Source organism: Dendrobium catenatum, unplaced genomic scaffold (genome assembly GCF_001605985.2).
Source record: "Dendrobium catenatum unplaced genomic scaffold, ASM160598v2 fragScaff_scaffold_525, whole genome shotgun sequence".
NCBI lineage: Eukaryota > Viridiplantae > Streptophyta > Magnoliopsida > Asparagales > Orchidaceae > Dendrobium > Dendrobium catenatum.
This window is the reverse complement of record NW_021318987.1, coordinates 350,481-366,784: the sequence shown is the minus strand read 5'-3', so window position 1 is coordinate 366,784 and position 16,304 is coordinate 350,481. Positions and strand designations below refer to the sequence as shown.

Sequence of the window (16,304 nt, the reverse complement as noted above, 5' to 3'; positions counted from 1 at the left end):
ATAAATATTGATATTTAGCTATTATAGCTAGGGTTCTTTCAAACAAATTTCATGAATTTCAAGTATAAAAATTTCAATATATTGATTAGTTCTATATCCAATTGTTTCAACGTAGGTTTTATATTACACTTCTAACATGGACGAAATTCAAGGTATTTTCCTTGTATTACTAAAAAAGAATTTATATTTTAGAGTTGGTGATATATAGCGCTAAAATATTATTGATAAGAATAATGCAAGTTTTTGACTGTTGGTTTCAGAGTAGGCCTATGCCCTATGCATATATTCATTACCCATTTGAGAATATTAAATAAATATATTTTTTCTCCTAGCTTAACAATGTCGTGAAAACTCCTCATTCACAGTATTTAGAATAAGTTGTTACTAACTATTACATTTTCTCATTGTACTTATTCATTGTTGCTTACATGAAAAATTGATATTCTTATAGATAATGACTAATTTAATCTTCTAATGGATACTATATTAATATTAAAAAAATTAATTGAGTAGGACCCCTTATCTTACACATAAACTAGCTTCTATGCCTATTGATATTTTTGAAATTTTATAATATCATTTCTTTTTAATTTTATTCACATGCATCATATACATGTACATTTCACCTAGTATATATAAATATTGAGAAGTGGTTGAAATAAATTTGGAGTCATGTGAGGAAATTATTTTCTTTATTCATATTTCTTGTTAGTTTGTTTCCAAGTGTGCGAGAAATATTTAGTTGTGATGTTGCAGTTCTTTATTGATGTTCGAACCTAGCTTTACATCTGGAATGCGCACAGAATAATTTCTCCTTCCTCTGGGTAGGTGCGGCTAACGAAGTGATCGTGTCCGCTATACAATTTCTTGCAGCAAAAAAGTTTTTGATGTAAAATTATTTTTCATATAACAGTTCTTCAATCCAACTTCAAGTTATTAAATCCAATCAAAGCTCAAGGAATCAAACTTACTACATATCAAGGAGGAAATAAGGATTCTAACGTCAGTTCACCACTAGCAGCATCAAAGGATGCCTCAATCTCTACAGAAGATCCAACGTCAACTTTTAATGGTGTGCTGAGAAGTTTCACTCCTTGCTTCCAGTATCTGTTAACTGTGAACGAAGCACAAAAGATATGAAAGCATAAAAAACAAACTAAAATTTTAGGCTTCTGATGAAATTGTTGTAAACCTGGTCCAGTAGATATAGTAATGGAATTATCTACATCTAGCACCCAGTCAATCCAAAGCACCAAACCATGACAGATTCCTGGCTCCGAAAACTCAATCTATAGATATGCAGAGGTGAAAATGTTAAATGAGTGAAACAAGTGTAGTAAAAAACCCAAGCCTAAGCAAATATGGTATAATTGAGTTCTTAGATTTTGAGAGCACAGCAGAACTATCCCAATATCAAATAATTATGCATCAAATTTACAAGAGATAATGCAAAAAAAGCAAATTGATGAAATAAGTCAATGGCACAAAATGAAATTTAGACAAATATTTCTATATCAAGGCATAAATTAAAGCACTTAAAAAAATGGTTGATATTAAGGCCTACGTTCAGCACTGTAAAGAAACTTGATCATTTAAGCATAAGATGTTCGTGTTAGACCAGTCCAATTTGAATTAGGGGACTCAATTAAATATTAGTTTGAGAGAGAACAACTCAATTAAATATTGCTTTGAAAGGGAAAATTTGAATTATGGACTGTTTAGAGATTGTAATCTTCTTTGCTTTTAAAAGTTTCTCTTATAAGGGTTAGGATTTCATCATGAACTTGGGCTGTAATTTGAGATCTCTTAGGTTTAGTTTTTTTCTTGAGCTCTAGCGGCGCCTAGGGATTTGGGAGAGATAGATCCTACTCTCGAATAGATGATCAATTGTATCTTGCTTTATTTCCTCCGTTAGTTTGATTTCTTCAATAAAAATTACTGTTTTGTTGATTTTCCATGGGATTTGCGGAGCATTTTGTTGTTTTTCAACTCTATTGATAGGATTTACTTGAAATCTTCGAGTGTTTCCTATCAAATTGGTATCATAGCGCTTTCTTGAGCAGAAAAAAAAAAAGATATTTTCATTGTTTTTGCAATTGGAGCCTAGATCTAATTAATGGATGTAAAGAAGATGGAGGTGTTGGAAGGCGAGATGGAGCAATTCAAAATCGGTGTGGAGAAGTTCTCTACCATGAAAGAAAGATTTTTATTAATGGAAAATCAATTTAGAAGGGTGGAGGAGATGTTAAGAAAGCTCTTGGAGATGCAAACAAAAACCTCAAGAGTGGTTACGATGGCTAACCCTAACCAAGATTTGACCGAGATTCCCATGGCCGAATCGAAGGGAAAGGAGATCAGACAAGAGGAGTTTGACTAGGGTATTCATCAAGAGCCGCCTCCGAGGGCTCCGATAAGGGGTGGAATAGGGTTATCAGATGTGGGGACAGCAGAAAGGGCATTTCATGGTGAAGGTAGTGGGGTGGCCAACCCCTATGGGAGGTCTTTTGGGTAAGGGAAGTGGACGACCGACGGAAGGTGGAATTCCCACCCATGGGGGAAATATGGAGGGATCACCAACATCCTCGCTGCCGAAGCATCTGCCATCACTAACGTCGTTGGTCGTGCCCTAGCTCGACCATACTAGCCACCTCCCTTCTCTCTCTTCTCACTCTCCCTCTCCCTCTCTTTCTTGGAATTGTGAAATAGGAGCCTCTAAATGCAGTATATTTTTAACATTGATCATGCACATCTTTCTTGACTTTATGGGCAGACTCAACATTCCTAAAGACACCTCTTATGCTGGTACGTCGCCGAGAGGCTAGCCAAATTTACATTAATGGGGAATCCAAACAGGATAATATAAAAGGAATTTCTAAAGATGAATTAAAAATTAAAAAGAGTTGAAGTAATCTGAAAGCACAAAAATACTAAAATAAGAATAAAATTACAAAAATGAGAACATTGAACTTATAAGCACCTACATGAAATTTGTGATGACCTTAAAAGCTTACTTGTGGGCATAAACCTCCCTGCCACTAAAAGAATTTTCCCAAACACTCAAAAACTCCCTAAAGCCTGGTTGATGAAACAAACATGTAATAAAACTGAATTGAAAGGGCGCTGATTTATAGCTAGAAAAATGACGCATGTGGAGCCCATCCGAGTGAAATACGGTCTATATATAGATAAATTTTGTTCTCTCTAAAAATACACAAAAACATTTAACTCCAGGTAGTTGCACCCAATCTACAACACATACACAGCCGGATCGAATGCGAGTAATAATGAATTTATAACATAATATCACGAGCACACTCCAATGATTCACATGAACAAGTATTATGTGATGCATTAAATAATTTTGGTTTATTTATGTTTTATTGTATTTTGAACAATATTAGTTGTGTTTTATTTTTGTTGATGCTATCCTATGATGGTTGGGCTTCCAATGATCATGGTAGGAATGTGCTAGGCATGACAAGCCTTGGATTTGCTAGCTTTTGGGTCCACTTCGTCCTTGGGCTGCTTGCTGATTTCAGTTTGGTGTGGTGGTTGCTCTCGGGTGGGCCTTGGTTGCTTGGTGTTGAACTAAAAAAATGCTGGATTCTACTTGGTGCTAGCTCATAAATGTTTGAGCTGAAGTTTAGCTCAATGATTGGGGATTAAATGCACTTCCTAGCTCATTAATTCAAAAAGGTATGCTATTATTTCAAGGATTCATTATGGAGTGGACTTGTGCCTCTTCTCCTCGTTTTGTCATCTCAGTTTCCCCTTGTTGGTTGAATTCTCGTGCCTTGCCAATTTGTCTCCTGTGCTGGCTCTTCGGGTCCCTTGCTGGTTGGTTTCTCGTGCCCTGGTGCTTTGCCTCCTGTGCTGGCTTTTCGGATCCATTGCTGGTTGATTTCCCATGGCTATTTTGGGGGGATTTTGGTGGCTTCCTCTCTGTTTTCTGTGTAGAATTCCTGTTGCAGTTTGGTCTTCTATTTGGTGACTTTTGGCCTTTCTTTTCCCCTAATTCTAATTGGATTTGGTTGGAGGTGTTATGGCTATTTGTCTACCTTCTTTTGCTTATTAAAAAAAAAAAATTGTTTTGAGATGGAAAAGGTTGTTGAATATTGTGAGCAAGGTCTCTACAAAAACCTGAGGGTTTCTTCTCTTGGAAAAGCTTGAGAGCTTGTTCCATCCCCCTTCACCTCTCTATTTCGTCTTGGCTTCTAATCTCTTCTTCTCTACGCAAGTTCCACTCCACCTGTATCCTTCTTCTTGAGCTTTGGAAGTGTATGTTGGCTGAAATTCCGAGACATTTGTCGGAGGAGTTTGGTAGGATGTTGGACTCTTTTGCAATGGTGGACCCTCGGTTTGCAAGCCTAAGCACAGTTTTATCATACATTCCTACTCTCGTTGCATGTGAGGAGACTGCTAGACGGTTTTACTGAGGATAGCGTTTTATATATATATTTTTTATTTTGTTCCGTTCGATTTGGCTTTTGTTTCTTCGAAGTTTGTTTGAATGTTTGCAGGCTACAATTGAATTGAGTTTGGTTTAAGTCTTGTCCTGGTATTCTCCAATTTGTCTCTTTACTCTAGTTTTGCACGCATCAAATTGGTATCAGAGCGAGTTAGGAAATCCTTGGTTAGTGTGTCCCTTGTTTCTTTTAAGTTTTAAAATGGCTAATAATCCGGGGGAATAGCAAAATGTAATGCAACAATTAGCGGATTTGCAAAATCAGATGAATAAAATGGCTAATACTCTTGCTAATCTTAATGTTAATAACCAATATGTTCAAACATCTGAAAGCGTAGAAGAAATCTCTAGGAATCAAAATAGGTGACAACGAAATTGGGATTTTGGGATTAAAATTGATGTTCACAACTTTGAAGGTAAGTTGCAACCTGATTTATTTCTCGAATGGCTTGAGAAAATGGATTAATTTTTCGATTGGAAAGAAATTCCTGAAAATCGGAAAGTGAAATTTGCAAGCTTGAAATTAAATGGTCATGCTATTACATGGTGGAAAAATTTACAAAACAATAGACCTAAGTGATAAAGAAAAGATACAAAACTGGAATGAATTAAAGTAAAAATGAGAGGAAATTTTTACCGTCTGATCACACACGAACTTTATTTCAAGAGTTCAATAATTTGCGTCAAGAAACTCAAACTGTGGAAGAATATACTGAATTATTTTACAAACTTCAATCAAGAAATGATTTAGATGAATCTGAAGAGAAAACTATTTCAAGATACATTAATGATTTTAAATGGCCAATTCAGGATCACTAGAACTTCCATCACGTAAAAAAAGTTGACGAAGCATATCGAATGGCTTTAAAACTTGAAAAGCAACGTCAAAGAGAAAGTGGTCATAACAAGATAACAGAAACTTATAAGCGACAACCAACTGGCGGGATTAAGAGTCAAACTCAAACTTCTGTGGGAATATCGGGTACTAAAACTAAATTTTTTTAAAATCAAAATGCTGATAAAGGGAAAGGAATTATGGGATCTAAACCATTTGAACAACCTAGAGTAATTGGACCTTGTTACAAATGCAGGCTCTATGGCCATCTTTCTGCAACTTGTAGAAAAAATAATCCACCAAGAACTAATTTCATTGAAAATGATGAAGAAGTAGAGGAAGAGGAAGAAGATAATTCTGAAACTGAAAATGACATAGAGTTAGAGAAAAATAATGTCGAGGGGGATGAAGGTGAAGAACTTTTGGAAATCCGACAAGTCTTAACAACAAAAATTGGCAACGGGGATAAGTGGCTTAGAAGAAATATTTTCAAAACAACTTGTACAATTGAAAGGAAAATTTGCACTCTTATTATAGATAATGGAAGTTCAGGAAACTTTGTATCTCAAATGATGGTTGATAAGCTGAAACTAAAATCCAAACCGCTTTCTAAGCCTTATAAAATCTCTTGGTTTAAAGAGGGAGGTGAGGTTCCTATCACAAAGCAATGTGTTGTTAGCTTAATAATTGGGGGGTCTTTTAAAGATCAAGTTACTTGTGATGTTGTGCCTCTTAAAGTCTGACACATTCTGTTAGGTCGACCTTGGCAATTTGATAACAAAACCATTCACAATGAGGAAAAGAATACTTACCCTTTGATTCAAAACAACAAGGAATTCACTCTCTATCCTTAAAAACATATGCCTGATTCACCTATTAAAAATAACAAAGTTGTCAAAATAAGCACTCATGAATTGTTTTTGAATGTGAATGATTTGAAACACTCTGATTTGGTTTACTTGGTTTTGGGAAAAGAAATTGATTCTGTGCTTCAAATTCCTAATGAAATTCAATCTTTAATCGATAAGTTTTCTGATTTATCTCCTGAAGAACTGCCTGTAGGTTTGCCACCAATGAGAGATATTCAACATCATCTTAATTTAATTCCTGAAGCAACTCTACCTAATTTACCTCATTATAGAATGAGTCCAACTGAATATGCTGAACTTTTTAAGCAAGTGTCTGATTTGCTAAAAAAGGGTTTAATTAAAGAAAGCTTAAGTCCTTATGCTGTGTCTGCTTTATTAACTACAAAAAAAAAAGATGGTACGTGAAAAATATGTGTGGATAGTAGGGCAATAAATAAAATCACCATCAAATATCGCTTTCCTATTCCTAGATTGGATGACATGCTAGATATGTTAAGCAGTGCAAAAAAATTTTCTAAAATTGATTTGAGAAGTGGGTATCATCAAATAAGAATAAGACCTGGAGATGAATGAAAAATTGCTTTTAAAATAAAAGAAGGTTATATGAATGGCTTGTGATGTCATTTGGGCTTTCAAATGCTCCGAGCACTTTTATGAGAACTATGAATCATATTTTGAGACCTTTTATTGGCAAATTTGTTGTTATATATTTTGATGATATTTTGATATATAGTGTTCAATCTTCTGAGCATCTTAATCATGTAAAATAAGTATTGCAAACTAAAGGGAACAAAAGCTATACATCAATCTCAAAAAATATTCCTTTATGACTTCGAGCTTAACATTTTTGGGTTTTATTATTTCTGCTGAGGGGATAATAGTTGATCTGATAAAAATAGAGGCAATTAAAAGTTGGCCCACTCCTAAAAACATAAGTGAGGTGAGAGGATTTCATGGTTTGGCTTTTTATTGAAGGTTTATTAAAAACTTCAGTTCTCTGATTGCTCCTATTATTGACTGTTTGAAAAAGGGAATATTTAGGTGGACACCTCAAGCTGAACAAACTTTTGAATTCATTAAGAAAAAAATGAGTCAAGCTGTCATTCTTAGTTTGCCAAATTTTGAAAATATTTTTGAAGTTGATTGCGATGTTTCTCATGTTGGTATTGGTGTTGTTCTTAGCCAAGAAAGAAAACATGTTGCTTACTTTAACTGAATGATACTCGATCCAAATATTCTACTTACGATTTGGAGTTTTATGCTATTGTTCAAGCTTTGAAATTCTGAAGGTTTTATTTGATTCAACGAGAATTTGTTTTAAATACTGATCATGAAGCACTTCGTTTTCTGGGCTCTCAAAAAAAATTGAATAAGAGACATGCTAAGTGGGTTTCATTCTTGCAAGAGTATACTTTTCATATCAAACATAAAACTGGTGTTTTGAACAAGGTTGCTAATGCTTTAAGTCGGAGATCTCACTTGTTGGTAACTGCTTACCCGACTATTACTTCTTTTAATTTTTTAAAAGATACTTATGCAAATGATCTCGATTTCAAAAATATTTGGGATTCTTTTCTTGCTTCTGGAACTGATCTTTCTACTCAGTTTGTTATTCATCAAAGGGTTTTTGTTTAAGGGATCTAGACTTTGCATAACAAAAAATTCTTTAAGAGAACAACTTGTGCATGAACTTAATAGTGGGGGATTGAGTGGTCAATTTGGGCAGGGAAAAACTGTGGCTTTAGTGGAGGAAAAGTATTTCTGGCCTCTTATGAGAAAATAAATTACTAAGCTGGTGAAAGAATGCAAAATTTGTCAGACTTTTAAAGGAACTTCTTAAAATGCTAATTTATATACTTCCCTTTTAATTCCAAATAAACCTTGGGATGATATCTCTATGGATTTTGTTTTGGGATTGCCTGTTACTTTTAGAAAGTTTGATTCTATTTTTGTGGTGGTACATCGATTTAGCAAAATAGCACATTTTGTTCCTTGCAAGAAAACTTCTGATGCCTCATATATTGCTGATTTATTCTTTAAAGAAATTATTCGTCTTCATGGTGTTCCTCACACTTTAACTTTTGATAGAGATACTAAATTTTTGAGTCATTTTTGGAGAACACTTTGAGCAAAATTAGGAACTACTCTTCAATTTAGCAGAGCATATCCACAAATTGATGGGCAAACTGAAGTTGTAAATCGAAGTTTGGGAAACTTGTTGAGATGTTTGACAGGTGAGAAACCATCCCAATGGGATTTGATTTTGCCCCAATCTGAATTTGCTTACAATAATTTTGTCAATCGCCCTCTGGTAAAACTTCATTTGAAATCATTTATGACTAGCCTATACCTCACATTTTAGATAGAAACTGTTTACCTTTACCATATAAAATTAGTGCTGAAGCTTCTAAAACCTTTGACCATATTAAAACTGTCAAACAGCAAGTTCTTGAAAAACTCTGAATGGCTAATGTGAAGTACAAAACTGATGCTGACAAACATCATAGAGAGGTTTATTTCAAAGGAGACTTGGTTATGGCTTACTTTCATCGCCAACGATTTCCTGTTGGTACTTTTGGGAAATTAAGCAGGAAGAAATTTGGGTCATTTCTTGTTAAAAAAAAATTAGGCTAAAATGCTTATCTTTTGGATCTTCCTTCTACTGTTGGCACTTCTCCGGTTTTTAATGTTTCTAATCTTTCTTTATATGAAGGAGATACTGACGATCATGTGAAACTTGAAACTTTACCTCTCTCCACATCTGTTTTGAGTTATGATGAACAGCTTGAAGATATTATGGATGTCAAAATTACTAAAACTCGGCATGGTGAACATATGAAGTTCTTAGCAAACTGAAAAAATCTCCCTTTGACGGACTGTACTTGGATGGATGCAAAAGAACTTGAAAAGCATCATTCGGAGCTTTATAAAAGAGTGATAGAAGCTTTCTCATCAGAAGATGAGATTTTCCCACCAAGGGGGAATCGATGCATTCAATAATTTTGGTTTATTTATGTTTTATTGTATTTTGAACAATATTAGTTGTGTTTTATTTTTGTTTATGCTATCCTATGATGGTTGGGCTTCCAATGATCATGGTAGGAATGTGCGAGGCATGGCAAGCCTTGGATTTACTTGCTTTTGGGTCCACTTCGACCTTGGGCTGCTTGTTGATTTCAGTTTGGCGTGGTGGTTGCTCTCGGGTGGGCCTTGGTTGCTTGGTGTTGAGCTAAAAAAAAGCTAGATTCTACTTTGTGATAGCTCATAAATGTTTGAGCTGAAGTTTAGCTCAATGATTGGGGATTAAATGCACTTCCTAACTCATTAATTCAAAAATGTATGCTATTATTTCAAGGATTCATTATGGAGTGGACTTGTGCCTCTTCTCCTCCCTTTGTCTTCTCGGTTTCCCCTTGCTGATTGGTTTCCCGTGCCTTGCCCCTTTGTCTCCTGTGCTGGCTCTTCGGGTCCCTTGCTGGTTGGTTTCCCGTGCGCTGGTGTTTTGCCTCCTGTGCTGGCTTTTTGGGTCTCTTGCTGGTTGATTTCCTGTGGCTATTTGGGGGGATTTCGCTGGCTTCCTCTCTGTTTTCTGTGCAGAATTCCTGCTGCAGTTTGGTCTTCTATTTGGTGACTTTTGGCTTTTCAATTCTCCTAATTCTAATTGGATTTGGTTGGAGGTATTATGGCTATTTGTCTACTTTCTTTTGTCTATAAAAATAAGTTGTTTTGAGATGGAAAAGGTTCTTGAATATTGTGAGCAAAGTCTCTACAAAAACCTGAGGGTTTCTTCTCTTGGAAAAGCTTGAGAGCTTGTTCCATCCCCCTTCCTCCTCTCTATTTTGTCTTGGCTTCTAATCTCTTCTTCTCTACGCAAGTTCCACTCCACTTATATCCTTCTTCTTTAGCTTTGGAAGTGTATGTTGGTTGAAATTTGGAGACATTTGCCGGAGGAGTTTGGTAGGACGTTGGACTCTTTTACAGTGGTGGACCCTCGATTTGCAAGCCTAATTAAGCACAGTTTTATTATATATTCCTTCTCTCGTTGCATGTGAGGAGTCCGCTAGACGGTTTTACTGAGGATAGCATTTTATGTTTTTTTTTATTTTGTTCCGTTCGATTTGGCTTTTGTTTCTTCGAAGTTTATTTTGGATGTTTGCAAGCTACATTTGAATTGAGTTTGGTTTAAGTCTTGTCCTTGTGTTCTCCAAATTGTATCTTTACTCTAGTTTTGCACGCATCATTATGTCAGACTCTCACACATCTTGAACAGTTGCGTTTACATGAATTGCCTTCAAAGTGACTTAAGTGGTCAAGCTTGTTACATGTCATGAATGTATGAGTGTCTTAAATGATGCACACATTAATTCTAAAAATGGAGCTAATAATACACATCCCATGAGACAATAGTATGCTTTGTGAATAGTGCGTTCCTATGAATGAAATTTTTTTTCAAATGATAAAAAATGATGCACTATTGTGTATTAAGAGCTACACAACCATCTTAACAAAGTGTGCAAAACGCATCAAATCACCATAAACAATTTTATCTATGCATTTATTAAATAAACAATGCAAGCATACTTAAGAACGTGCAATATTTATATTTTCCTTTTAAAATTAGTTTATTACTTATTTGAATTTCTCATATATATTTAAATTATATCCTATCTTTCTCCCTCTAAATTTACTACTAAAATTCAATAACTTAATAAATGTAATTGATTTAACTTAAAATCTCTTTTATAAAGTTTGTTCTCTTATACGGTATAATTAACATTGCTAATTTAAAGTTTAAATCTACTGAAATAATAATAAAACTTTAAATATTTTAAATTTCAAACTTCTTTAATCTCAAAATAAATTATTATATCATAAAATTTCTAGTTTAATATCTAAATTATTTCTAAAATTATTTTATTACTCACAATGATCATAATTATAAATTACGAATTATGAAATGAGAATCTCTTACTATTATAAAATTTATTCTCTCTTTATATTTATATATGTACTTGATATATCCTCAAAAATTTATCTTGATCGAGCACGAATCTCGAGGCAAATTCGTATTGAAAACTTTCAAAATTAAATTCAGGGTCATCTGAGCTTTGATTTAAACAAACTTATAGTCGAACTGAACGTCTCGAAAACACTAACCTAACGACACCAAATTGGACCCAATCCGAGTTCGAATGGTCCAAATCAATGACCCAAAGCACATTTGGAATGTTCAATCCATAAATTGAGTGACCAAACGATTCCCAAATGTGAGTGGCACGACGAGAAGAATCCAACGAGCCTAAGATCGCAAAATTTTGACACTAAGACGTTCAAATACTCAATAAATAGTTCATGATCAGTGGATTCATTCAAATTGAGTCAGGACCCGTGGTTTTTCTCCTTTTCAGGATTTTCCACGTAAAAATCTTAGTGTCTCTTATTAACGCTATACCTCTACTCTTTTATATGTATGAAAGCTAGATCTTCATATAAAGCTAAGACGCTAAACTTTATATTTCTCTACCGCCACGAATATTCCAGGATACAACAATACTCATAGTCCCTTATTAGAATAAATAAATTTTTATTTTTAACTATATAACTTCATTCATACTTTATTTTTTAACTTAAAAATATTTAAATTTTAAATTGTATTAAAATCTCAAAATTAACATACCTTATGCAATCCTAATTTAAAGTTTTCTAAATAAATAACTTTCTTAAATAACTCACTCTCCCCGTATCCTTCAAATTAGTCAGTTAAGCCTAAGCTCGAGCCCTCTATTTTCTTTCCCTCACTCTCGTTCTCAATCTCTTGGCCTTTTCCTATCCTCCTTTCTCTCAAATTTTTAGGAATGAAAGCCTTCTTCGAGCGTCTCTTCATTTCATCTCCTTCACGTCTTCGAGCGACGGAGCCCCTTCAACTTCCTCGATACCATGTGACGGAAACAACGCAAATCAAGTGACGGAATGAACTTCTTTGCCCCTTTCATCTTCTTCATCTTCCTCTCTTCATCTTCTGCGACGAGAGCAACGTGGTTCCTTCATCTTCTCCAACCTTAAATGACATCACTTGCTTATTTGTTTTCCCTCGACACCCAGCATCATATCGACGAGCTCCTCCAACTCCTTTTATCTTCTTCGTCTTGTTCGTCTTATTGAGACTCCAAGTACATAACCGACCAACGTCGGTTCGGGATATTATATAGGTTGCATCAAAAACATACAATGAAAAGAAAAAAAAATCAGATACATTGTAAATAATGGTCATGCATACCCTTATGTTTCCATAGCAGTCATGCACAGGTTTGGAGAAATTGAAATCCATAATTGAGAACACATCACTGAGCTCCTGGACATGTACGGTCACAGTAAAATCAATGACAGTTTTGTACAATGATTATAAAAAAAACAAACCACCATCTTAAGTGTGCAAGTACACCTTGATTTCCCCACATTGCCATATGAAAAAAGGCAAGCAAGTGCCTTTTATAGAGGGTGGCCAGTTTCCATAAGCCCCCAAAGTCTCATTTGCAATTGAATGGTCAAAACCTTCAATTTCTTGAAGGCAACAGCGGCTTTTCCATAGATCCTGAGTATGGTATATGTTCATCATGAATATAAACTGATAAAAATCTTTACCTTCAAGACTGCTTACATATTGGTAAAGTAATATAATGGAATTTGGAGCTCATCAGATAAGCACGTACTGGAAGATACATTGCACAAACTTTTAAGATCCCTTTGCAAGGAAGCACAATTGCATCTTTGGACAAAATTGGGTCAAGCAAAGACCTATCCCTCCTGCATCCAATTTGAAAAACATATGTTATTAGGTAATATCAACCTAGCATACATATATGAAAACTTATGTTATAAGAGAATAAATAAGTATCCATTCACGATGAGAACAGATTTCTGGGTGAAATATTGCTTCAACCTATAGTTTGTGAGCACATAAAACAGCGCCAGCCGTGAAAATCTCCAAGTGCACAAATGAAACAAATGCCGTTAAGACTCCAAACTAAGAATTTTAAGCTTCTCAACAGAACAAATAAGAATGCTGAATTAGATACCTACCAGAATTTCAAGTTTTGCCATGGAAGCATTCCTTCATTTCCATGATAAAATGGCTCTGCCAGGAATAAATCAACCTGCAGAAAAAAATAACATACCATTTTCACTCTAAAGCTAATTGGTAATGTTGCTGAGATGTAAATGACAAAAAGGATCAAGTTTATCATATGAGAAATAAGATTACAATTTAATCTGCACACTTAAGATTACAAGTTAATAATATGTTGCCCCATCCGGCGGCCTAGAGGCATAGCCGACAGGGGCAACATGCGCAAGTAGAGGAAGACGAAGAGGAGAGGAGGGTTGGAGTGCATGTGGGAGAGAGCGAGAAGATATAGGGAAGGAGTGGGGATAGGAGCTTTAGATTAAGGATTTTTTTCATTTATTATTCTTTTTATTTGAGATTGGACCCAACTTGGTAGGAGGGCATGGGTATGAGAAAGTATGGGAATAAGAGGTTTTGACTTTTTTTATAATACTAATAAAAATAATATTATTAAATAAATAATATAAATATTACTTTATTTAAATTTTTTTGGCAAAATTCCATCATTTGTGTAAATTGACATCACATCATCATATTCCATGTGCGAAAAATCTTAATTTTTGCGTGCAAAGAACCCGAACATGTCAACACTATTCGTTTCATGAATGGATATCATTTGGGCAATTTTGACTTATGGTCAACACATTTCAAAGCAGCTTTGCAAGACATCGTTTCATTTGCTTACCACTTTCATCCTGTTTAATTGAGTCAATCTCGGAGTGGCTATTGAGCTCAACATGCACTTAATGATATGACAATGGAAAATAATATTAAATGGTTTGGTTGCATACATGAAAGACACAATGCACTCATAAGATGGATAGATAAATTAATGTCAAAAATTAGGAAGGAAAAATACTACGACCAATGGTAATATATGTAGAAGTTGCTCAAATGATTTACATATGATAGGTTTAACACGTCATATAGAATTCATAAAACTCACCCAAATAGTGTGATAAGATGAGTGATGATGATGATGGTTCGTTCCCTAAAAGATTTTGTTAAATTGTGTGATATTTTTGCTTTAATTGAATAAACCAACATGTCCTGATAATATATGATTAATTCCATACATATGAATGATGCACTTCATAGCACTCTGTAATGCATGAAAGATATTACTAGAATGTTTAACAACGCAATCCCCTACTGCACTTAAAGCATTCAAATCTACAACTTTATTTTTCACCGAGCAAGCTCGGCAGATGCCCATAATACCTACACTTGAAGAACTAACATCCGTAAAACTAAATATAAAGTAAATGTGGTCAATTTGACAATAAGTATTAGTGATTTATCAAGTAAACAATATAGTAAAAAAAATTATTTTGTTTCAATAACTTTGCTTCAAACCAAATAACAACAAATATAAACTCCACATGCAAATACTTAACATCAACTTTTCACTCAACCAACAGTCGCTAAGAAAATTACAAATGCCATGCCATACACCAATGCCTTCACCCTCCTACTAGTTTAATTACACTTTGGCTGTAGAAAATAAGAAAGAAAGTTTAATTGATAGCAAAATTCCAAGTTGCTCAAGAAAACTATTTTATAATATTATTCCTGGATAATTTATAAAAACATTTCAGTAAGCATCTCACAGCTTTGGCTTAAATAGAAATTATACAATGAGTGATGATTTTGAACTTCAGTATCGCCAAAACAAGAAGACAATCGAAAGTGAAGCTTAACAGTTTTATTGTCATAAGAACTACAATGTTAATTTATCAATAAGGCAAAGTGATCCATCTATACCAGGCTAACTACTAATCCAATGCAATAGAAACTATAACAATTTAACAAGTAGTTTATAATAAAAAGGTAAAATCCTTGTTCTAGTGTAAACACTGAGATCGCATATACAGTTAAGTTGAAAAATATGACATGATAAATTTAAGAATTACCTTCCATGGGGTACCATCTAATAGCAGGGACGCTATTCTTTTATTGAGAACTTGTACACGATCCATTGAGAAACCATTTGCTACAGATAAAGCTTGAATGTAAGCGCATCCTTTCCCTTGGAACCCATGAAAGCTTGAGATAATTTTTGAAGTATCAGAGAGAGATCCAGCTAGTATAGTTAATATTATGCTATCATCAGCAACAACACACAATGGAGGTACTCTTATGCGTTGTAACTGCATGGAAGTAGTTGTTGTTGATGAATGAGGAAGGCAACACAGAAGGAAAAAGAAATCCATACATAGCATATAAGAGAACGTAATTTAAAGAAAATCAAGTGATTGACAAATTTGAGAAGGATGCAAATGAATGAACGCCATAATTGGCAATTTTGAACAAGAATGAATACATGCACGCATCAATCCATCATAACCTTCTAGCTTTTGGTATTAAAGATCTTTATGCATAAAGGCCCATCATTAAGATAATCTATGTTGATACACCACTTCATCATCTCATCATTATCCTTATAGCAACAATTTGAAGTCAACTTTATAAATCATACTCTCTAATCATTTATTTAACGGTACAAACATGAGAAGTGAAACTCTTTTTTACCGGTCATTTAGCATTTCTACTCAACCTTTAGTCCAACCATTTTTTCCTTTATAATCCTTTCAACATTATTTTTACCAATTTGTTTGATTGATGCAACTTCCACCCTAATTTCTACATGTTCAAAACTCATAAATCTATTTTCATTCTTCTCGTCTTCAATAAATATTGTACTCACTATCTCTCCAAAATAATCATTTCACTATCCTTTTTTTTTTCCCATAACCATGTTGGTATTTTGTTTGGTTTAACGGTCATATGTATATCCACGTTTTATGAATATTATTACTATTCTCATGCGTGTTTAAGGCATATGGTTATAGACCATGTTCTATAAATAGGCTGCCTTAAATTTGTAGAGGATTATGGATGCTTGAACTTGATTGGATCTCCTTTCTCCCTAGTACATGTTCAATCTATCTTTCTATTCTCTATCCCCTTCATTTCTCGATCCTCCATTCTCTTCCTCAATGTCCTTGCTGT

General features: G+C 34.4%; 1 protein-coding gene across 2 annotated transcripts in view; it reads right to left on the bottom strand.

Annotated features, from left to right (window-relative positions):
- Positions 1 to 737: 737 nt before the first annotated feature.
- LOC110093492 (protein arginine N-methyltransferase 7) overlaps positions 738 to 16,304 on the bottom strand; it is a 120,027-nt gene continuing 104,460 nt past the window's right edge. The window contains exons 8-15 of one of the 2 annotated variants that reach the window (XM_020818399.2): positions 15,206 to 15,442; positions 13,250 to 13,323; positions 12,880 to 12,973; positions 12,612 to 12,761; positions 12,447 to 12,521; positions 1,193 to 1,289; positions 972 to 1,114; positions 738 to 866 (exon numbers count right to left, since the gene is read on the bottom strand). In XM_020818399.2, coding sequence (XP_020674058.1) covers positions 978 to 1,114; positions 1,193 to 1,289; positions 12,447 to 12,521; positions 12,612 to 12,761; positions 12,880 to 12,973; positions 13,250 to 13,323; positions 15,206 to 15,442 — 864 coding nt within the window. In that variant the 3' untranslated portion in view covers positions 738 to 866; positions 972 to 977. Of the gene's footprint in view, positions 1,115 to 1,192; positions 1,290 to 12,446; positions 12,522 to 12,611; positions 12,762 to 12,879; positions 12,974 to 13,249; positions 13,324 to 15,205; positions 15,443 to 16,304 lie in introns of both variants that reach the window. The other variant, XM_020818398.2, reaches the window with a different exon arrangement.